The sequence below is a fragment of the Gymnoscopelus braueri genome (genome assembly GCF_963280865.1).
Source record: "Gymnoscopelus braueri genome assembly, chromosome: 18".
NCBI lineage: Eukaryota > Metazoa > Chordata > Actinopteri > Myctophiformes > Myctophidae > Gymnoscopelus > Gymnoscopelus braueri.
The window spans coordinates 868103-893325 of NC_137618.1; the positions used below are offsets into that span (position 1 = coordinate 868103).

At 41.5% G+C, this 25223-nt stretch overlaps 1 protein-coding gene across 1 annotated transcript in view; it reads right to left on the minus strand.

Annotated features, from left to right (window-relative positions):
- The window catches only part of LOC308105811 (low-density lipoprotein receptor-related protein 1B-like), a gene marked incomplete at its 3' end in the record, with an annotated part of 706266 nt that overhangs the window by 171194 nt on the left and 509849 nt on the right, over positions 1-25223 (minus strand). Inside the window, 7 exon segments of the mRNA XM_080456736.1 lie at positions 7492-7577; positions 9034-9220; positions 15081-15268; positions 15875-16015; positions 16695-16817; positions 20610-20738; positions 23475-23594. Of these exon segments, the coding sequence (XP_080312862.1) occupies positions 7492-7577; positions 9034-9220; positions 15081-15268; positions 15875-16015; positions 16695-16817; positions 20610-20738; positions 23475-23594 (974 nt within the window).

Genomic DNA, 25223 nt, shown 5'->3' on the forward strand with positions numbered 1-25223 from the left:
AAGACCCCCAAATTGTGTTTGTGTTTGTTTGCCCGTGGACTTCCATTTATCAACCTTTGTCTCAATGCATTATGGAAAATAGCAGATCTACTACGTGCTCACACGGCTCTAGAAGTGCAATTAAGTTGAGTTTTAGATTGAATGTGTGAATTTCAGATTTTTACAGGGTGGCTTGAAAAGCCAGCCTTTCTATAAACGGTACAAATGTACCTAGTCGACACTTTTTCCTCATTGACTGGCCTTAAGGTAAGAGGCCCAGGCAATGAGGACTCGCCATCCTCTCAGACAATGGGATCTGGACACAGACGACAGCGTACACACACGCGCGCGCACACGCACACACACACACACACACACACACACACACACACACACACACACACACACACCACACACACACACACACACACACACACTTTCTGTACATGTAGGCTGTCTTGTTTCCCTGTATATACTGTTATGTCCACAACACAATCTTGATTGAATAACAGTGGAATCAAACACGGGAACCTAGAGGTGTGCATAGCTGAACGTGGCTGTGTTTCAACCCATGTAAGTATCCTTAATACGTAACATATGGATTCATAATTAAGGATAAACAGACTACCTCATTATAAAATATTTGCATTAGCACTTTGTTTTTTGTTTTGTTTTCACACATTAAAGTAAGGCTATTTAAGGACACAGACAGCCAAGCAACTTTTTCTGCTAGGCCAGAACTTAATTTCCAATGTTCCAAAACATTTTGGTGCAACATCTTATTTGGAAATAGAGGTTGTTGTTGTTTACCCTGAACAGCATTCAGACACTAGCCAGGGAAAGCTGGAAGGGTAAACAAGAAAACCCCCAAAACTGATGAAATAAGGATAAATATGAAATCAAACGTTGTCTCCTCCATTGTACACAGCAACAGCGGGAAACCAAACATTCACAGAAGTGCCTACGACTGACGATTTGAAACAGCATGCATCAAGTCAGCAATCTAATCCTTCACAGAGAGCTGTTCATAACCTATCTAGACCGGGAACGCATCTGTGCCATTTTTAGATTTCTTTGGCTATTAAAAAATCCTATATATTTTTAAAGCAACTTGTGTAACTGTCAAATCTTTGCTTCATTTTACAAATGTCTTCTAAATCCGTTTTCTGAAAAACCTACGTTGCTATATCAGTGGTGCTCAAACCTTTTCATTAGTTTGAACACCAAAATGTATTTGGGCGTGGACCCCCATCTCAAAATATTTAGTACCAGGGACCCCCCCAGAAGCAAAGATTTGAGTTAAAAATGTTACCTTTAAAAAAAATATATATATATATATATATATATATATATACACACACACACATATATTAAAATATTTGCACAATGTTCAAGATTTTCCAAAAATAGCAGATCTACAAGCTTGTAGATCTGCTATTTTTGAATAGCCAAAGTATAAAATAATGGATAAAGTGGTTACACACAGATGCGTTCCCGGATTGAAGGGGTTAACATGTTCCAGTATTAACGGCCTGTGAATCCACCAGGCAGTTATTGATTTCGGAGGCGATTCTCCCACAAGATCCAGTCAGTGCCTCGAGCCATATAGACCCACATGAGAAGAAATGGAGACTGAAGGCCTATCAAAGCAGGAAGAGTGAAGCACTTCCCTTCCCTGTCATGCTCACCAGACCCCCCGCTGTGTCAGCCCACAGACAGAGAATAAACTGCTCCCCAAACAAGCACAGCCCCCCCGCGGCGTCTAGCGCCGTGTGGGTGCAGAGAAATACGTGTCAGGAAAATCTTGACAGGCGATATACTGTAAGAGTACATCTTCATCGACTCAGATCATCAACACCCTCATAAGAGACAGGCGCCAACAAGTCTCCTGGGGAAAACCTCTCTCCGCCAGCCAGCGCTGCTGCAGTATACTCTTCAGACCGCTGATTCTGTTGGTCTGCGAGGTGTTGTTTGTACCAGCAGCACAGGGTCTGCGAGGTGTTGTTTGTACCAGCAGCACAGGGTCTGCGAGGTGTTGTTTGTACCACCAGTGATTCTATTGGTCGAGGTGTTGTTTGTACCAGCAGCACAGGGTCTGCGAGGTGTTGTTTGTACCAGCAGTGATTCTATTGGTCGAGGTGTTGTTTTGTACCACCAGTGATTCTATTGGTCCAGGTGTTGTTTGTACCACCAGTGATTCTATTGGTCTGTGAGGTGTTGTTTGTACCATGTGATGACAGGTATATTAGACCTGAGAAACATTCTAAAAAAACACCTTCTAAAGCCTAACAGTTTCCTGAAAAAAAAAAACGTATGTTGCTACAGTATATCCACATCTAAAATGACACAGACGCTGTCCCGGGTTGAAGGGGGGTAACAGTGGTTCTCATTGGCTCTTTAGAGATTTACATAAATGGAGGAGCGTGTCTGTGTGCGTCTGAAACGGGGGGTACGGTAACGTGACGTAACGGTGTGATGTGAGGTCAGTGGAGGGTCCACCAGGAGCACTTAGTTAGCTCACACCGTACGCACGTTCTCCCACTCCGGCGTCCATTACAGTCAGCATGCCAGTGATTCATGTGAGCTGTGGATGGCATGGACACTGCGGCACAGACACTATGGATGGAGAGGAAGAGGAAGAGGCCAGGGCCCAGGGTGGAGACCCCCATAGAATGGCCCCGCACCGCCGGCCCGTTTAAACCTCACTGGACCATTTAAACCTCACTGGACCATTTAACTCTTTAAGACCTGAGAACGCATCTGTGTGTCATTTTTAGATTTCGTTGGGCTATTCAAAAATAGCAGATCTACAAGCTCATAGCGCGGCACCGAGTGCCGCGCTATGAGCTTGTAGATCTGCTATTTTTGAAAAATCGTGAAAAATGTTGTGCAAATCTTTGAATATATATATATTTAAAGCGAGCATTTCTAACTAAAATGTTATTGCTTCAGGGGATTCTACAAATGTCTTCTAAATCAGTTTAAAACAGTTTTCTGAAACACTTATGTTGCTATAATATTAATGTCAGTGTCAAGGAGCCCCACAACGATATGTATTTGGCTGTGGACCCCCATCTAAAAAAAAATGGTTCCAGGGACCCCCAGAAGCAAAGATTTGAGTAAAAAACAATTGCTTTATAGATATATATTCAAAGATTTGCAAAAAAAAAACACGATTTAAAAAAAAATTGCGGATCTACAAGCTCATAGCGCGGCACTCGGTGCCGCGCTATGAGCTTGTAGATCTGCTATTTTTGAATAGCCAAAAGTATAAAATATGGATAAAGTGGTTACACAGATGCGTCCCCCGGTCTTAACACATTTACCGCCGGGCCCGTAGTTCTACGGGCCGTTAAATCCAACGGTTAAGCGCCAATCCCGTAGCCTACGGGCTGTGGTGCTTTTTCCTTTTTTTCGATTATTTTTTTTTTTTTAATTTTCTAGGGGGACCATTTTCAGTGTAACACCACCCGATCTCGACCGGAAGTGCGATCACGTTTTTTGTTTCCCGTCTGCCTCCATTCTAAGTCGTACACAATAACCCCTGTAAAAGCCCCTGTAAACATGTAGTTTTTCATCCTCGCATTTCCCATGTTAACTTAAACGGTCAGAACTCAAACATGGCGGCTCCGTTTGACACGTGGTCTTCACTGGTAGAAGCAGTGAGATCTCCGCGATGTTTACAAACAGTGCACAGCTCAATCTTAAGGATTTTAACAAGATCTGTGGCGACGTGAAAAAAACAAAAAACAACAATAAAACGTTGGCACTGGTGAGTACATTATGAGATTAACCTCTGGCGGTCAATGTGTTAAAGGGTTAAACCTCACTGGACCATTTATGATAATCAACAGGACTGATTCAAGCGCTTTATGGCTCTGGGACGATGATGGTGATGAGGAGACCGAGCCATGATTGAAAGAGCTTTCTCCTGCGGGGGGGGGGGGGTCATATCTGCTCTATCTGGCAGTCAGGACGGCAGGTATCATTATTTGGCCCCTTCAGAGGGGGGGAGTAGGGGCCTAAGTCACCATGAAGGACAGCCAGTGGGCAAGAAATGGTCACTTTTACAGAGCTCAGGTGGTTCAGTGCTAAAGCGTGATATTTTTCTACAACTAGATTCTGACAAGTCTTTGAGTGCAGTTGGGGGCAAACTCTGGTCCTTGTTTTTTTTTCGTTTTTGCATTCAGCCAATCGCCAGGCAGGCAGGGGGCGGGGCTTGGTAGAATCTAGTTACCATTGAATAATACGCACTCGGGTGGTGCAGTGGTTAAGTAGCTCTGCCCCCCATGCACCGCCGCAGAGTCCGGGGGTTCGAATCCACCGCAGCACATCCGTCTTTATACGTCTATTGTATGTCTTCATACGTCTTGATTAATTGAATACACAGGACCGCAATGGAAACAAGCGCTCAGGGCTTTTTGTGTTATAATTTTAACATTATTGCGAACGCAGCGGAAGGAGGCGCGCCTCCACGCAAGTGGAGCTTACTATGAAACCATGCTCGGCTTGTGGGTGTGTCTCTCTGTCCGTGTCTCTGTGTGCACTATTGTGTGCACTGCCTGTGTGCAGCCAAGTAAATGTCCAATATAGACGTACCATACATCAAATGAAAGGTCTTTGAAAACTGAACACACCTGTCAAGGTTGCGTTTAAGCCCGCCTCTTCCCCCGGAAGCCACGCCCCGGAGAAGGCTCCTAAAAACTCCCCATTGAAACCCCATGTTAAATGAAAAGTGCCCGAATCGCTCCGAAACTTTTTCTACCCCCCCTAAGTGGGGGTCTACGAACAAATACATCGGGCTCGGATTTTGGCTCCGCCCCCCGGAAGTGGGTGAAACAGGCACTTCAAACACTTTGTTGAATTGTTCAAAAACATTCAAAGTTATTTTTTGGGGAATTTGTATTTTTATAAGATGCTCCTTTTAACGCAGAAATGTTTTATATATATATATATCTTTTTTTTTACTTTTTCTTCATTTTTTTTTTCATTATTATTATTATTTTTTTGTGTTCGCTTCCCGCGTTCGCGCGTCTTACTTGTTGTATGACTGTACCAATGGTTAATAAAGTAATCAATCAATCAATGAATCAAACGAACACAATTGGCCAGTGTTTGGGGGAGGGTGATATTTGCCACTACACGTACTGTACTTCTAACGCAGGGGTCTTCAACAGGGGGTCCGGGACCCCTAGGGTATTTATCAAAGCAGCCATTTTGATGGGTAAGCTCAGCTGCAGGTAATTAACAATTAACGTCAATTAATAGTTTCTGTGTGCCGTTAAGTTAACTGTACAGGAGCTGTAACATGCTGGCACACAGTTAAGGCATACTGTACTGTAAATTAAACACACCCATTCATTAATTAACGTCAGCTGTGTTTACCCGTCAAAATGTCTGCGTTCTGAGCTCTTTGCACTGTGCCCAGATTTGAACAGCAGGGGGGGATGTGTGTGTGTGTGTGTGTGTGTGTGTGTGTGTGTGTGTGTGTGTGTGTGTGTGTGTGTGTGTGTGGGGGGGGACTGATGGACGTCTAAGGTTTCTCAACGCAACTCCATGTGAGTGATTGCATTATATAATATATATATATATATTGTGGGCAAATGCCAGTGGTGTAAAGTAACTAAGTACATTTACTCAAGTACTGTACTGAAGTACAATTTGTAGGTACTTTTACTTTACTGGAGTATTTCCAACTGTCTATAATTTTACTTCTACTCCACTACATCTCAGAAGCAAATATTGTATTTTTACTCCACTACAATTATTTGAAAACTTAAGTTACTAGTTACTTATAGATATACATTATTACATTATAAAACATACATTAACCACTTCAGCCCTATTTTATACATCGGCTATTTGAAAATAGCAGATCTACAAGCTCACAGTTGTGAGCTTGTAAATCTGCTATTTTCAAACATTTTAGTACTTTTACTTTTGGTACTTTAAGCACATTTTGATACCAACCTTTTACTTGTAACAGAGTACTTCTACATTGCAGTATTGATAATTTTACTTAAGCAAAACATTTGAGTACTTTTTCCACCACTGGCAAATGCACACAATTTCTCTCTCTCTTTTCTTCTTTTTTTTTTATCCCACCGGGGAACTGTTTTTCAGCTTCATCCAGCTGAGTGCTGCCCTCAGAGGACCGTGGTGGGGGGGGGCAGTTAAGGGTTAAGTGTCTTGCTCAGGTACACTTACTTCGACATATTGCTAAGGCCTTGGAAACTAACCCGGGACCTCCGGGACCTCCGCGGCCTCCCAGGTGGGCTCTCTAACCATTCAGAGAGCCCGCCCTGCATAATACATAATACATAATCAGCTATTCAGCTGATTATGTATTCAGTATTGTTGTCTTTGTGTGAAGGTTATTCAGTGCATATTAAGTTTGCTCTTTTCTCTTCCCAGTCCCAGTACAGCTACAGAAGAGATCCTGGGCTGAGTGGGCGTGGGAGGACACGCCCCTTGTTTTCCCAGCAGCCCCATTGGGTCGTTTCCTACAACACAGAGAAAATGCTACAACCGCCATCAGAGATTCAATTTGGTTATCAACTGCCTCGTGATTAATGGGATGTTTTACTGCTTTATGCAAAGACGCTAAATGTAAACACACACACACACACACACACACACACACACACACACACACACACACACACACACACACACACACACACACACACACACACACACACACACACACACACACACACACACACAGAGGCTGATCTACATAATGACTCACTCCTCCTGCCACTACAGCCGGCCCACTGAAATGAGCTGGAATGAAGCATGTTTGGGAGGTGGCGGCGGTGACAGTGACAATGGGGCCTCGTTATGGGAGCCAACGCACGTCACCGCCACCATCTTAATTGTTGCTCCATTAAGGCTCTGGTGCACTAGTGCTTTCTGCTTCAACGACCCCGTTAGGCTCATTAGAAAATACTTTACCCTCTTCTTCTTCTTCTGCGATGTGGTGGTGGAGTTCACACTGTCCAGCGTGTATTGTTTATTGTTCATTACGGATCCTCATTAGTCCTCACCACAGTGAACACTACTCTTCCTGGGGTGGTAGGGTTCATGTTTAAGCCCACTGTCTCAATTTACAAATGATACCTCCTCGCACTCTGAGGCAGGAGGGCTGTGAGAAGTGAATGGAAGGTGATACCGTTCTGTGACTGACACGTTCATCCTAGCTATAGGAGTCAATCTAATTACTGTGAACTTGAAATTTAAAAAGTAAGCTGCCCCCCACATCCCCCCAAAACACACACCCCCCCGCCCCCCCCCCCATTTCATACACATTTTCATCTCCATGGGGACCCAATCTAAACCGTAAAATACTCAAGCGTTCATTTAAATCTGAGTGTGTACAAATGGAACCATTTGTTTCCCTTTATACATGCACTCTCAAGAGTTACAGACCCGTAAGGGTCCATATTTGGACCCCCGGACGTTGAGAACCAGTGGCATAGAGGGCTGTGACTTGCGGAGAGGTTCTCTCACCTGTTTCAGAATGGTGTAATTAGAACCGTCCACGCTGAGCTTCCTTATTTCGTGGTGGTCGGCCATGATGAGGAACGGCTCCTCAGCTGAAAGGAAACACAGACATGAGGATAGAAGGAATAATCAGCACCGTATTCCACTGTGGATTTAGTCGACTAAAACTATGACTAAAAATGTTTGTCGACTGCCTTTTCTCACTGACGAAAACTACATATAAACTAAGCTATGATGACTAAAACTATGTATACTAAATATATTGACAATTTCGTCAACAAATAAAAACTAGACTAAAATGTTAGTGAGGGATTTTATGTTTGGTTGTGCTCGGGTGTTGCGCTCTGAAAATAGCAGATCTACAAGCTCACAACGTGTCGCGCTGCGACGTGTTGTGAGCTTGTGGATCGGCTATTTACAGCATGCAACCAAGTGTAAAATCAGCCATTACGACTCCATCAAGGCACCGCCAACATAGATTTTAGTCGACTAAATCAACTGTAGATTTAGTCGACAATAATCTTATGATATTTAGTCGACTGGAATGTCCCTAGAATGAACCATTTTGAGATGGGAGTCCGCGGCCAAATACATATCTAAAAATGTTTTCTAAATCCTAACAGTAAGCTATATCAGTGGTGTTCCAACTTTTTCATGTCAAGGACCCCCAAAATGATATGTATTTGGCCGCGGACCCCTATCTCAAAATATGTTGTTCCAGGGACCCCCAGAAGCCCAGATCGGAGTTAATTTTTTTTGCTTTAAACATAGCTCATAGCGCGGCACTCAGTGCCGCGCTATGAGCTTGTATATCTGCTATTTTATTTTAAACTCTTTCACTGCCAAGAGTATTTTCATAAAGTACTCCCCCAGTGCCAGCAATTTGCGTGTTTTTTAATTTTTTAATTTTTTAATTCTTCATTCAAATAAATTATCTGATTGGGTTTTTAAACCCATACGACAGTTCTACCAGTAGAGAGCAGCAAATCGACACATTGATGACCTCGCTGGCTCACTCGCCCCCTCCCAAACAGGCTCACGTCACATCCGGTCATAACCGGATGTGACATTTTCGACAATCGTTGATCGGGCTAAATTACGATGTGATACACGACTACGATGACTGATCGTCACCCAGACCAAAGAGAGTAGACGTGGACCTCTCCGTTCGTTTTTTATACCGTGTGAAAAACCGTGACTTTCCCTATTCTGGCCGAAAATGACCGCGGGAAAAAAATGAGAACCGGAAACGGAATCTGCGTCATGAAACCGGAACCCAATGAGTCTGAAGGAGTCAGGAAGCGAAAGTGATCATGAAAAATAAACAGAATAGCGCGACTACAGTCAAAAGTAAAAACTCGGGATTTCTCGTTCTGGCACTGAGGGTATTCAGGAAAAACTCGGGATAACTCGGGGCGTGGCACTGAGAGAGTTAATAGCCAAATAAATCTTATAATGACACAGATGCGTTCCCGGTCTTCATGGATTAAAGGCTGACAGTTGAGCCACACAGAAACAAAGTAGGTATAAAGAACAAGGCAGACTAACATGATACAGCCTTGCAGGTGTTGCGGCTGCTGCGCTCCTGGGCCTCATAGCCGTCCACACACAGACACTTATAGGAGCCGTAGGTGTTGATGCAGCGCTGGCTGCAAGGCAGGCTGGACGAACACTCGTCTATGTCCACGCACGTCTTCCCGTCGTCCTTCAGCCGGAAGCCTGGCCAACACTTACACTGCAGCGACACAAAGAGTGAGAGCAGTGTTAATACAAATCCACTTAAACACTTAGACAATTCATTCTACTATTAAGCCACCAAAATGTGGAATGCCCAATACCACCAGCCATCAAAAAGTGTGACTCCCTACCCTCCACCTCCATAAAATAGCACCTGTTTGCAACTATCAACTGGACCTCGACAAGTCTCCTAGCTTGCCAAAATAAATGACCCAACACGGTTAGTGAATATACTTTCATTGCCCCGAGTATTGATGATTTATTGTAATAGTCGTTCTATGTCTTGATGAATTGAATACATAGGACCACAATGGAAACAAGCCCTCAGGGCTTTTTGTGTTATACTTGTAGCACAGTAGCATTATTGTATACCTGTACTTTTTTCAAATTGTTAAGTATTCAATCAAACAATCAAAAAGTCATAGAGAACCGGACTTGAGTTAAAACTGTACTTTGACCACTTTTTTCCATCTATATCAAAAATAGGCGATATACAAGCTCACAACGTGTTGCAACACGACATGTTGTGAGCTTGTAGATCTTGTATTTTTGGTTAATGTCCCCCCCAAAATATGGATGCTGTGGTTATAGAAGATTTGTATTATTATTATGATGTTTAAACCTGGGCTGTATTTTTTAAGATCATTTGGACGTCACACTGCAACGTGTTGTCAGAACACTGGCTGTGTGTAAATCAGGTATTAGTGTGCAAACTGCACACAGGGTCAGGAGGGGAATGAATGTGTCAACGTGTTGAAAAAGTGGAGCCGATAAAACATATCAGAGCATTTAGTTTCCACAGCAGTATGTACTGTATGTGATCAATAAAGAGATTTCACACTGTGGAATAATATGTTGTTGCTGCCGGCTGGAAACCATCATTCAGATTAAAAAACAGCAAAACATTTGCAGATCTACAAGCTCAAACCGCAACGGTTTCTAAGCTCGTAGATCTATCTTTGTGTTTACGAGAGAAAAAAACACAAACAAAAAGATGGGAGATGGCGATGATATTCTCAAAGGAAGGCTTGAATAGTCGTGTAAAGTAACTAAGTGCATTTACTCAAGTACTGTAATTATGTAATTTGTGTAGGTACTTTTACTTTACTGGAGTATTTCCAATAGTCTATACTTTTAATTCTACTCCAGTACATCTCACAGGCAAACATTGTACTTTTACTCCACTACAATTATTTGAAAATGTAATCACTAGTTACTTTGCAGATATAAATGATTACGTTATAAAACATACATTAACCACTTTAGCCCTATTTTATACATCGGCTATTTTCAAACATGTTACTACTTTTACTTTTGGTACTTTAAGTACATTTTTATACCAATACGTTTGTACTTTTACTCAAGTAAGATTTTGAATTCCGGACATTTACTTAAGTAAAAACATTTGAATACTTTTTTCCACCACTGGGCTTGAAGGCATCTAAAGGGAATATGGCCCCCATAACCCCCCCCCCCCCCCCTCCCCCATGCAGCATAAATAATATGATAAGATCAATGTCATAGTGTGGACATAGTGTAGTGTAGCATGAACACTGCCTCTCCTCCTGTGACCATGAGCCCTAAAAGAATAACTCAAAGTGCTTGTATCAGCTCCACTGGCCCCCGACCGCAAATCCTTCCTTATCCAAAGTTATAACCTTGAGACCCCTTTCTGCTGATCTCTCTGTTCGGGGGCACCAACGGATGAGCCCAGGGCCCGCATTGATGTGCTCTCTGGCCGGCTTTACTCTGCCTCATGACAGGGGAGAGAGGGGGAAGGCTTTGTGTGTGTGTGTGCGTGTGTGCGTGTGTGCGTGTGCGTGTGTGTGTGTGTGTGCGTGTGCATGCATGGCATTTTTCTGATGCGGCCAGCAAAGTAGTATATGGAAGGACTGTGAACTTGGGCAACTCTGGAGCTGTGGTGTAACTAAGTACATTTACTCAAGAACTGTATTTAAGTACAGTTTTGAGGTGAGTTATAAATAAAACAAATCCCCACACGTTTACTTCTACTCCACTATATCTCAGAGACAAATAATGTAAGTTTTTACTGCACTACCATTCACAGCTTTAGTTACTAGCAATGTTTTTTTTAATGTTTTAGTATTTTTACTTTGGTACTTTAAGTATATTGTGATGCCAATACTTTTGTACTTTTACTAAATATTAGTATGTCATGTATTTTTAATACATGACTTTCACTTGTAACAGATATTTTTTTAATATTGTGGTGTTTACTAAAAGCAATATGACACTTGGTAGAGGTGTACTTAGAAGTAACTAGTCCAACTGGCAATATATCTTGCTCCATTATGCAATTAATTACAAATCAAAAATACATAAATAACTAGAAAAAGTGCTCCTCGGAGCACAGGTCTCCGCCAGGTCAGGTACGTTATTGTGGCCTCCTGGTGGCGCTATAATAGGCCAATGTGAAAAGGGTGCCATTTGTTCAAGGGCTTTTCACTGCAATCGGACACTGCATTCATGATTTGAGGCATTTTGTTCCAAGGCATTTTGTTGCAAAATTAGACCTGCTGGTGGCGCTATAACAGGCCAATGTGAAAAGGGTGGCATTTCTTCCACGGCCTAATAGAAATGTGCGTCTGAAATTTCACGGATATCGCAAGCTGCGTTCATGATTTGAGGCATTTTGTTCAAAACGGAACAATCCTGCAAACTTTGGAAGCCAATCTTAGGCAATCAGGATGTAATATGGGAAATCGGATAAATCTGTGTTGATCACATGACTATAGAGATACTGTGTACCGATTTGTGTGATGTTTGGACAAAATCTGTAGGAGTAGTATCAATAAATGTGTTTTGCACATATCGGCCTCCTGGTGGCGCTATAACAGGCCAATCTGAAAAATTTGGGCCAAAGGTTCTGAATTGGCATCCAGGGAGTGTGTGTGCACAGTTTCGCAGCGGCCGGGCCAACGGTGCCAGAGATTAGCTGCTAACGGACAGACAGGACGGACGGACGGACACACGGACGGACGGACAGAGGGTAAAACATACTCTCTCGCCATGCCTTTCGGCCTGGCGGAGAAAATAATTGCTTGAATTTATATTGCATGTTTCATGAACAAACAACTATTTGACATAAGCCGAGAGAATAGATAAATAGCTCCTCATTGACTTCCACTGTACTTTGAAACAGCTATTTAATGTCAATCCCATAAACAAGCCCATAAACAAAACACAAACAAAGCTGATTCTTACAAAACCCAGTACAGCGTTTGTTTAAATGTAAACTTCCTGTTGATTTTACTATTTGAACATCCAGATACAGTATGCAGATCTAGTCCAGGTCTTCTTCCAGCATGAAAGCAACATGAAGTTGATATATATATATTTTGTAAATGGTGTACCAGGATTTGTGAGGCTATACTGTATATTGTCAGAAACAGCTTTGTTTGCATTTGTTTAAGTGACTTGAGAGCTGTGTCACTGTAAAATGGATGTCAGTGAGTAGTCTGTCACAATTATTACATAATCGCCAAATCGCAATGATTTAATAATCACAATTATTTTTGGATAATCATCATAACTGTTTCCATGTTGAAAAAAAGCTTGTAGATCAGCTATTTCTGCAATTTTACATGTATAAAATGATTAAATATGTCAATAATTATGTTGATATTTAAGTTATTTGTCATATCTGTCCAGTGCAAATTTTGCCTAATAATATTTTTTATTCATACAATATGTTTCAATGCTCAACGGCCAAACACACAATTAAATAGTTAATCGCAATTATTTGAGTGACAATTAATGATCAACTTAAATTTGTAATCATGACAGCCCTATCAGCTCTTTTTGGATTATTAATTTCAAATAAACTGCACAACGGGGCGTTATATGTCACCAGTTGGACCAGTTACATCATGTCAAGGTTAAGAACATACTGTAACCCAAACCTCTACCAACGTGTCCTTGTGCTTTAGATATAAAAAGTCTGAGTATTTCTTCTAGCAGGAGGGGAGAGGAGAGGAGAGGAGAGGAGAGGAGAGGAGGGGAGGGGAGGGGAGAGGAGAGGAGAGGAGAGGAGAGGAGAGGAGAGGAGAGGAGAGGAGAGGAGAGGAGAGGAAGTGGTGCAGGCTGACGACTGTGATGATGGCCCTCAGATGAGACATAATATTGGCCTTGACCCGGATAAGACTGGAACGCTGTGTCCCGTCCGGTGCTGTCAGGAGTCAGGACACATCTCAGCATCCAGCCTGCAGGACAGGCTGGACAGGACGGGACAGCAGCCTCTCTGAGGCCTTAAGCTTCACAAATCACCTTGAACTGATCCAAGGTGAGTTTATCAGCACAGTTTAGTACAGGTACTTTTTGCTTGGCTTGAATATTTGGACGCATCCGTGTCATTTCAGATTTCTTTGGCTATTCAAAAATAGCAGATCTACAAGCTTGTAGCGCGGCACTTGGAAAAATCGTCAAAATGTGTGCAAATCTTTGAATATATATATTTTAAAGCGAACATTTTTAACTCAAATCTTTGCTTCTAGGGGGGGTTCCTGGAACAAAATATTTTGAGATGGGGGCCAAATAAATATCATTTTGGGGGTCTTGACAAAGAACCACTGCTTAAAAACAAACATTTAGAAGACATTTGTAGAATCCCCAGAAGATAAGATTTGAGTTAAAATGTTCACTTTAAAAATATATATATTCAAAGATTTGCACAAAAAAATAAGTTGATATACAAACTCATAGCGCAGCACCGAGTGCAGCTCTAAGAGCTTGTAGATCTGCTATTTTTGAATAGCCAGAGAAGTCTAAAAATGACACAGATACGTTACCGGTCTTAAAGGGTTAATCACTTAAGCACTATTTATATGTAGGCTATTTGTTGTGACACATTTTAAACCAAACTGAGAACTCTTAGATTGGTACCGTTAGTATATTTTTCCTCAGGGATTCCTTCCCGAGGCTTTCATTCTCACCTTGGCGCTGGATCAAGGTCATAAGTAGCGTCATGCGTCTTTCCACTTTGAAAGACTTACAGTTATATATGTGTCTTTATCTTTATCTGGGTTTAATGATGTGCAAAGTTGGACTGCCGATTCATTATCTCTCATTAATCATTCATGGCCACACTCAATGAAAGTTTCACCGCCGCTCTTGATGGATTAGAGATAGAATTGCAAGCTTCGCTGCTCTCAGTTAACAAACTGAAGGAGGAAAAAAAGCACAAACAATGAAACTTCAATTGCGTTTTTTTAAACTTGCAGACGTTGTCAGCAGAATGGTGTTGTTGTAGGGACTATAGCTTCCTTTGGGTCCAAGAGAGTTCATTTCCTGTCAGACACCAGATATTCCCGAACTACGGCAACAGGAAATAAAAACCTGGAACCCGTTTAGAATGTTACGGTTGTGGAGAGTGAAGAGGTTTATGATATTGAAGTCATACGGTCTGAAATAGGATGCAGGCTATTCTGAGGAGTGAAAGACTATGATATTATAAAGCTGTGACATACATTTTATAAATACAACTGCATTCTACAGCGGCCCCACACACACACAGGTGTATTTATAGTGACATGATGGGAGTGGAAATAGGTTTATAGCTTCAATACCAGACTACGGGGGAACAGCTGACTGGGTATTTCAATTTAACTTTCTTTTTTTTGTTGTTTTTGTACCTTCAATATCCCTGTTGGGTTCTTTTCAACTCTACTTTTGTGTTGTGGTCGTGTTGTTCAGTTTCCCAGAAGTACCAAAGCAAAGCTGAACGAGCGGAGCTAATGGGCTGATCTGAAGCGGCTGATGATTCCGGGCGAGACGCGAGGCAGTTCTATCCACACAGCGAGGGGAACCATAACCAGTCCGTTTGGACGGCTACACGGTACCTTGTATCCCACAGGCAGGTCCTGGCAGTCCTGCGTGCAGCCGCTGACGCGGCGGTTCAGGCACTCGTTCGCGTTGCAGTTCCTCTCGTCCGAGCGGTCGCCGCAGTCGTCCCGGCCGTCGCACAGGCTCCCCTCGGAGATGCAGCGGCCGTTGGAGCACATGAAGAAGGAGCCGTTGCACAAGCTCCCTGAAGAAGACAGAGACACGTAGCTTTGTCAGAGCCATGGTGTTATATATACAGCATAGTGTCACTGTCAGGCGGAAACCTTGTATCTCCATTTTTAGATTATTTAATGCGTTTTCCCCGCCTCATAAACTTCGTAGTACTTGATTGTCGAGGAAAAGCAGCGACAATAGCCGATCTACAACGCACGTTGTGAGCTTGTAGATCGGGTAATTGTCGGTACTTTTGAAAACATTTTAATGGGAAAGTGTGTCTGTGGGCTTTGTAAATATTTAAATGAAAAGCATTAACAAAAAATAACTACATCTCATCCATTATAACACACTAAACACAGGCTATTTGTCCTGAAAAGCAACAGTTTTGGACATGCAAGCAGCGGCGATACAGTAGTTGGCGCAAATGTGCTTTTTTTCTGTTTCTTTTCTTTCTTTTTTTTTGTCTGGCTTCATCACGAGTGGATCCCGACAGATTAATTCCACCCAGGACAGGAGGAGTAGTAGTGCTCCTCTCCTTCGTCTCGTACACATCCTGTCGTTTCCTCCGTGGCGTAGTCGGCAGGACTGACGTTGATGAAGAGCCTCCAGCTGAGTGCCAAGCGGGGAGTCTTACCTGCGGCCAGACATTTGAGGTTCAGCGGCAGCTCGTCGGAGCGGTCCGGACAGTCTGAGTAGCCGTCACACTCCCACTGCGAGCTGAGCAGACAGCGCCCGTCGCCGCAGCGGAACTCATCTGATCCGCACGAGCGATAGACTGGGGGGGGGGGGGGGGGGGGGTGACACAGAGATAGGCATCGTTTCATCAGCTGACACCAGTGATGGAAAGTAACTGAGTACATGTAGTTAGGTACCGTATTTTGAGGGTTTCTTTCTCAAAGGCAAATATTGTACATTTTACTCTACTATACTTATTTGAAAACTTGAGTTACTAGTTACTTTGTAGAAATTGATTATTATTACATCACCACTTCAGACCAACGCGTCACTTTGCAACGCGTTGGTGAGCTTGTAGATCTGCTATTTTCAAAGGATTTTTAAATACATTTTATACATTTGAAAACGTACTATTGGTACTTTAAGTATATTTTGATGCTAATACTTTTGTACTCAAGTACATTTTTAACACCGACATTTTACTTGTAAAAGAGTATTTCTACCTTGTGGCATTAATACTTTTACTTAAGTAAAACATTTGAGTACTTCCTCCACTAACTGACTCTCTCTCCAGCTGGGCCACAGTCGCTCATGCAGCTGTTTCAGTCAGAGTCACAAAACAAAACAAAAAAAAACAGCTGACTGTCAACCATTGGGTTTGTGACAGCTAGCCCCCAAATTCTGGGCTATGTCTTTGTGAGGCACCACACACATTGGGCTGTGGTGAAAGAACAGAATGACAAAGGAAGAACACCGTAGAATGACAAAGTTCTACTTGCCACATTCGACCGACTCGTCGGAGCCGTCTCCACAGTCGTCGTCGTGGTCACAGACGAACCTCTGGGGAACGCAGGCCTTGTTGTGACAGCGGAACGAGCTGTCGTCACATGTGTTGTTGGGTGCTAGAGGAAACACAAATACTTAGTTAGTGCATGAGGAAACACATACACACACATGTTAGTGCATGAGGAAACACACACATACACATGTTAGTGCATGAGGAAACACATAAATACACATGTTAGTGCATGAGGAAACACACACACACACATACACATGTTAGTGCATGAGGAAACACACACATACACATGTTAGTGCATGAGGAAACACATAAATACACATGTTAGTGCATGAGGAAACACACACATACACATGTTAGTGCATGAGGAAACACATAAATACACATGTTAGTGCATGAGGAAACACATAAATACACATGTTAGTGCATGAGAAAACACACACATACACATGTTAGTGCATGAGGAAACACAAATACTTAGTTAGTGCATGAGGAAACACAAAAATACACATGTTAGTGCATGAGGAAACACAAAAATACACATGTTAGTGCATGAGGAAACACAAAAATACACATGTTAGTGCATGAGGAAACACAAAAATACACATGTTAGTGCATGAGGAAACACAAAAATACACATGTTAGTGCATGAGGAAACACACACATACACATGTTAGTGCATGAGGAAACACACACATACACATGTTAGTGCATGAGGAAACACACACATACACATGTTAGTGCATGAGGAAACACACACATACACATGTTAGTGCATGAATAAAAAACAAATACACACGTTAGTGCATGAATAGTGCATAAATAAATACACATGTGTATCACACATATACACATGTAGTGAATGAATAAAACACACACATAGACATGTGTTGCAGTGTTGATTTTGACAGACAATTTTGATTTAGTTTTAGTCAGTCTTTTGAATAAAATTCCATTTAGTTTTAGTCATATTTTAGTCATCTGAAATGTTTTTGATTTTGTCTAGTTTTAGTCGACTAAATATACGATTATAGTCGACTAAATCTACAGTTGATTTAGTCGACTATAATGTATGTTGGCGGTGCCTTGATGGCGCACTGTGAGCTTGTAGATCTGCTATTTTCAGAGCGCAACACATGGGTGCTGTAGTGCATGAGAAAAAACTAATAGACATGTGTTTGTGGGTGCGAGTTGAGACTCGCACCCACGAGTTGAGACATTAAGTGATGATTCAGCAGCTCTGCCTACACTTGGCATGCGCTACGTGTGATCAACGGCAGTTGAACCAGATCATCCTCTGAGCCCAGTTTAAAGCTGTGCTGTATAAATGAGAGACAATAAAGCTCCAGCTTGATTAGCCTAATATGTTTTTATGGGGGATGATGCAGGAGAGAGGCGCATAAACAGAGTAATTTATGCCGGTTTCATGACTCCTCATTAGTATTATTATATGATGGGCCATTTTCAACTGTGTGGCTCCATCCGCTCCACTGGTTTCTGTCCAACATGACAACTGCTTATTTAGACAGATGCAGATGGTTCATTCTTTACTACAGTATATGTCCTATACTTCAATGTATAGATTATTATTTTGATAGTATATTGTTTATACCAGGGGTCCACCGTGTTTTTCAGCCCATGGACCCCCTAGCTGAGAGAGAGAGAGGAAGCAAGGACCCCCACCACTACATTGTACACAATTGTGCTGCAGATTACACTTTTTCATAGATTTCATAGATGGCTTCATTGACTACCATCAGAGTTGTGTAAATTCATGTTCTTTTGTTCATTTCAGACATTTAAACACTTAAACCTTCAATAATAGCCTATACTTGATTTGCTCCAACACCAAACCTCTTTGCAGAGAATAGCCGATTTACAAGCTCACAGCGCCTCGCAGTGCAAGGCGTTGTGAGCTTGTAGATCTGCTATTTTCGGCTAATGTTCCTCAGAATAGAGATGCTAGGGTTCAAGTGGTTCATGTAAAAAAAAATATGAAGTAATGCAGATGTTTAATAATTGAACTCTTGAGAGCGTAAAGTGAAACCAAATGGACCCATAAGGGTCCATTTGGACCCTTATGGGTCTTTACTTTACACTCTCAAGAGTTAAAGATCTAAGGGTCCATTTGGTTACCAACTCTCCATCATTTGGCTGGGGACCACCTGGAACCCCCTCAAGGACCACTGGTGGTCCCCGGACCACTGGTTGAGAACCACTGGTGTACAGTACAGTATGTGCCGTGACCCGCACGACGAAAGGGAGTATTTTCTGGTCCCCAGGGGGCGGGGACATGTTTACTGCTTCACCCAGCAGATGACTTTAGATTACCTTATTACACCTTATTAATGAACATATATATATGTCTGAGAACACGTTAGCAGAGAAACGAATGGACAGAGCAGCTGCTGAATCCTTTGATTTACATTTGCTCTGCAAAGCCCTGGTTTGACAATTTGATCCGAGTTCCGTGAGTCAGGCAGAATAATTTGCATAGATTTGGATCATATGAACTTTATGTAAATGTGGACCAGTGATCCGTCCATCCCCGGACCCCCCCGCTGCGTAGGAACCTTGTGGCCGAACCCTCCTCTCGCTCTACATTACACCATGAATAGACGGCTTCACGCTGACACAACCCGGTGAGAACGACCCTCTGGTGTCATGTGTCGGTACCACTGGAGGACAGGCTAACATTAATCTAATCTCTTTCAAGTTGAAATGGCCAAAGTTAACCCATCAGAAAGGAAATACATATTTAACTTTCCTCAACCGAGTACAGCTGCGGCATACATCCTATCCTATTATCATATTATATATATATATATATATATACATCCTATCCTATTATCATATTATTAAATGAACAAAACTGTCAGTCCGTCCAAATCCATTTCTTCTCTTCAGTGGGTTGGTCAGTCAATCTGTAATTGCACATATTAGCATAATGCAGGGAGTGAGCGAGCATACTGCTACCCCCATCTAACTGCACACCCACGTTTTACTGTTCCACTACAGAGCACCCAAATGTACGCATCCTGCCTACCTGGGTCGCGTTTTTTTTCCCCCATTCTGAATTCCCATAGACGTGTTTAATATCGCGTCAAATAAGAACTGTGTTCCAAAAATAAACAAATGACCCCGGCGGTTTGACTCTTATGGATATGAAGCATCAACTGACGCTGAGAAAACGCTAATGTTACTTCCGCCAAATTAGTAACATTTTCGGCAGAAACAGACTGTATCAAATATAAGTGACTGACTATCATAAACGATACAGAGCCTCCTCCCTGACAATATCGCAGAGACAGTTTGTTTATTTTTGGACCACAATTCTTATATGAGACGATTCTAAGATGACACAATGTTATTCTCCACAGAGAAATGACTTTACAACCCAGGGGATGAACGAGTGACATCAGGACTTCTGTACTCTATTTTGTTTATTTTTGTTGTTTTCTCATCCCATGAGAAATCCCATCATCATGTACATTTTGAGTACTTAGAAAGCCTTATATACATCTGAGATACAGTATAGCATTTTTGCCATGAGCTATGGGATATCTATTCATGGTTCCCGTAGGCTGTGGGGCTGTAGTTGCAGTCCCATAGACCAGACGGTCGGTGGGTGTAAATGTGGGTTTGGACCAGAGCCTTGTATTAGAAAATTCCGCCAGGGGGCAAAAACAGTGCCGGTTACGTGGTTCATGTAAACTGGAAAAGTTACAAACGCTCATAGACTCCAGTGCATATTCCGTATAAACTTCCGGTTCAGGGCTTTGTCACTATTCGCCAATTGGCTATGTAGAAGACCTGGCCCGATGAAGTGACGCAACTCTCCTTTGAATGGCTCTGGCATTGACTAAAGCTCAATGTAAAAAAAGCTGATATTTACCACAGCCGGCTGCAGCCAGTTCATCACTACCGTCAGGGCAGTCCCTCTCGCCGTCACAGAGCCAGCGTTTGGGCACGCAGGCGTATGACCCGGGACAGCTGAACAGCCCTGGTGCACATGTCACCGAGCCTATGGGGGGAAAGAACAGCAACACATACAATAAATACACTTATTACCAACAGGCTCTGCATAGCGTCAACATTCACCACATGTACTTACAAAGAGCAGCGTATCTCTTTGTGTTGATGTTGTCGACGAAAAATGTTCGTCGACTAACTTTTTTTCACTGACGAAAACAAAATTAAAACCTAATAAAAGCTAAGCTATGATGACTAAAACTAAGACTAAATATATTGACAATTTTGTCAACAAATACAAACTAGACTAAAATGTTAGTGAGAGATCTAGTGGAGAAGAGATCCAGTAGAACTAAAAGACAAGTCATTTTATGTTTGGTTGCGCTGGGGTGTTGCGCTCTGAAAATAGCAGATCTACAAGCTCCAACTTGTAGATCGGCTATTTTCAGCATGCAACAAAGTGTAAAATCAGCCATTACGACGCTATCAAGGCATTCCCAAAATACATTTTAGTCGACTAAAAAATATGACTAAAACTAAATGGAGGATTTTAGTGCAGGGAGATTCAAAAAGTGCACAATTCCTCTTACGTGACTGTTATGGCCAAAGAAGTAAAGGACAGTATGTGTGACTGTTAAGGCCAAAGATGTAAGAGTACAGTATGTGTCAGCGACCATCTACCACTGTTTGCCATAACGACACTGTCAGGCCGAACCCTTGTATGTCCAAAGCTCTTACTTACCAGGAAATAAAAAATAAAAAGGTTAAATATTTATAAAACCCAACACTTCCAAAGTTAAAGTGTCTCGAAGTAGAGCATTAATTTACACAAAAAAGCATTAAAAATAAACATAAATATGGAGATACAAGGTTTCTGACAAAGAGCAACGATATAAGCAGCAACAATAACGTCCCCTAACGCACCAGGAGCAGGATTACAGGAACCAACGTTGAAGACCCCTGAAAAATCTACCATTCATTGTCTATGTAAAGCCTGATTTATAGTCGGTTGCGCGATGGTATCGTGTCCCTCAGCCAAGCATATATTACAGTTATTATAGTTCATATAGTTAATATATTACAGTTATTATAGTTCATATATTACAGTTATTATAGTTCATATATTACAGTTATTATAGTTCATATATTACAGTTATTATAGTTCATATATTACAGTTATTATAGTTCATATATTACAGTTATTATAGTTCATATATTACAGTTATTATACCGTAGTTCAAATATGGCCTTCAAGGTGCAGGAGACCAGGCAGAGAAAAATGTCCAGTGTTGTGAAGCAAAAGGTAAATACAATAGTTCAATTAACCCATTCAGACCAGGAATGGATCTGTGTGTCATTTTTAGATTTATTTGGCTATTAAAAAAATAGCAGATCTACAAGCTCGTAGCGCGGCACCGAGTGCAGCGCTACGAGCTTGTAGATCTGCTATTTTAAAAATATATATTTTTTGAGAGAACTTATGATGCTATAATATCAGTGGTTCTCACATTATTTTCATGTCAAGGACCCCCAAAAATTATATGTATTTGGCCACAGACCCCCATCTGAAAATATGCTGTTCCAGGGACCCCCCAGAAGCAAAGATTTGACTAAAAATGTTCGCTTTAAAGAAAAAAAATAATATATATATATATATTCAAAGATTTTCACAAATTTTTCACGAAAAAATAAATAAATAGCAGATATACAAGCTCATAGTGCGGCACCGAGTGCCGCACTATGAGCTTGTATATCTGCTATCTTTTTTAATAACCAAATAAATCTTAAAATGACACACAGATGCGTTCCCGTTCTTAAAGGGTTAAGCATGTCTAGCTAAAAAAATCCGTTCCTCGTTGTTGATTGGAAAAATATGCATGAAAAAAAAAAAAAACCTGCGGGCTATTTCATTAATATTTCCTTGACATTCCATTACAATCCAATTATAACAACCAATGTTCACCGCAACCTTCCTCTCTACTGTTTGTTGGATACTTTTTTTTTTCGTGGGAATTCATTACTGATACATCTCATTTACCAACTGAAATAGCTGTGCCTCTTGGGCCTCCATGATGACAAATCTATTTGCCTCGGCGCCCACTCAGATCATCACAAACGCCTGCGGTATCATTTGTTGTCGTTCCCGTTATCAACCGTTTTCATTTCTGCTGCTTTCGTTTGGAGCGGCGCTCCGGCTCGCTCTGACAAAACAACGCCAAGACGTCACAAGCAATAAGGTGGATGTGACCTTTTCCCAGCCATACACCCCCCCCCCCTCCCCTCCGGTGACACGTGAAAGGCCACCAGTGGTGGAAAGTAACTAAGTACATGTACTCAAGTACAATTTTGAGGTATTTGTACTTTACTTAAGTATTTCCAATTTCCAATACTTTTACTTCTACTCCACTACATCTCAGAGGCAAATATTGTACTTTTACTCCACTACAATTATTTGAAAACTTTAGTTACTAGTTACTTTGCAGATATAAATTATGATATTATAAAACATACATTAACCCTATTTTATACCTAGGCTATTTGAAAATAGCCGATCTACAAGCTCGCAATGCGTTGTGAGCTTGTAGATCGGCTATTTTCAAACATTTTAGTACTTTTCCTTTTGGTACTTTAAGTATATTTTGATAGCAATACTTTTGTCCTTTTGCTCAAATAACATTTTGCACAAAGGCCTTTTACTTGTAACAGAGTATTTTTATGCTGTGGTATTGGTACTTTTACTTAACAAAAAATATCCGAGTACTTCTTCCACCACTGAAAGGCCACTCACCACAGATCTGCACGCTCTCGTCAAGGCCGTCCTCACAGTCGTTCTCTCCATCACACAGCCACTGCTTGGCGATGCATTTGTTCTTGGAGCAGGCGAACTGGTTCCACAGGCACGACGAATCTGTGGAGAGAAAAATAAGTGGTGTAAAGTAACTAAGTACATTTACTCAAGTACTAGTACATAAGTACAATTTTGTCTTTTACTTCTACTCCACTACATCTCAGAGACAAATATGGTACTTTTTTAACTCCACTACAATTATCTGAACACTTTAGTTACTTTGTAGATTTTGATTATTATTACAAAACATATATATATAACCAATTCAGCCATATATACATTTCGACCATTTGAAAATAGCAGATCTACAAGCTCACAATGCGTAGCAATGCGACACATTGTGAGCTTTTAGATCTGCTATTTTCAGAATATTTGTAGACCTTTTATACATTTGAAAACTTGTGAAATGGGACATTCTGCATAATGAGTGCTTTCTACTTTTGGTACTTTAAGTACATTTTGATACCAATACTTTTGTACTTTTAGTCAAGTACATTTTGAATTCCCGACTTTTACTTTTAACAGAGTATTTTTATATTGCAGTATTGGTACTCGAACAAAAAAAAGTACTTTTTCCACCACTGGAAAAAAGATTTAGCAGAAAAACTAAAATAAGGAGTATTGCCCTTAGAAGTGGCAGAATGTTTCTTTAATCAAACCACAACAAGTGGGCTTGTTCTTATTCGCAGTGGTGGAAAGTAACTAAGTTTACTCAAGTACTGTGCTTAAGTACAATTTTGAAGTACATTTACTTGACTAGTTTGTTCAATTTCTTAACACTTCTACTCCACTACATCTCAGAGCCACAAACTCTGCTCTTTACTCCACTACAATGATGTCACAAACATTTAGATACGGTAGTTACTTTGCAGATTTAGATTATTAATACAAAACATACATTAACCACTTCCATTGGCCTCAATCCAAAATATCCGATCTACAAACTTACAAGCTTGATGGGACAGATTGTAGATCAGCTATTTTCAAAATCGTTTGACAAATCTTTGTGCTTTTACATATATTGATGCCAATACTTTAGTACTTTTAATAAAGTAACAATTTGAATGCAGGCCTTGTACTTGTTACAGAGTATTTTAATATTGTGGTATTGCTAATTTTACTTAAGCAGGGGTTGACACTAAGGTCTCAGAGGCACTTGCCCGTCGGGCTAGTACAGGTCGTGTTCTACTTGCCCAAAGATCACGCCCACTTCCCCGAAAAGAAAATCCTGATAGGTCAAATTGTAATTACCGTTCATTTCAACACATATACTTTGACTTTACTTGCTGATTCTGGGGCTGTGAGATATGGACATACCTCGATATTTATGCCAAATATCTCAATAGCTAACAATATGACTTATTTGATTTTTTCTACATTTTTATCCCACGATTTTTGTAACCCTATTTTTTACACCCAGTGCCAATTGTCTATGTAATCCTGGGCACTACCTTCCCTCTGCCAACTTAGGGAGGCCAGGGCCGAGCTCATGCCTCATTCAATGCATGAGAGCCAACTGACCTTCTTGTCACCTGACAGGGGGGGGAGTTTCCCTGGTAGGACGTAGCGTGTGGAAGGAACACGTTATTCCAACCAGTTCCCTTCCCCTCCATCAGGCGCCCCGGCTGACCAGGGGGAGGCAGTATAGTGACCAGAATTACTGCATGTTTTTGTGAGGGTATTAACTAC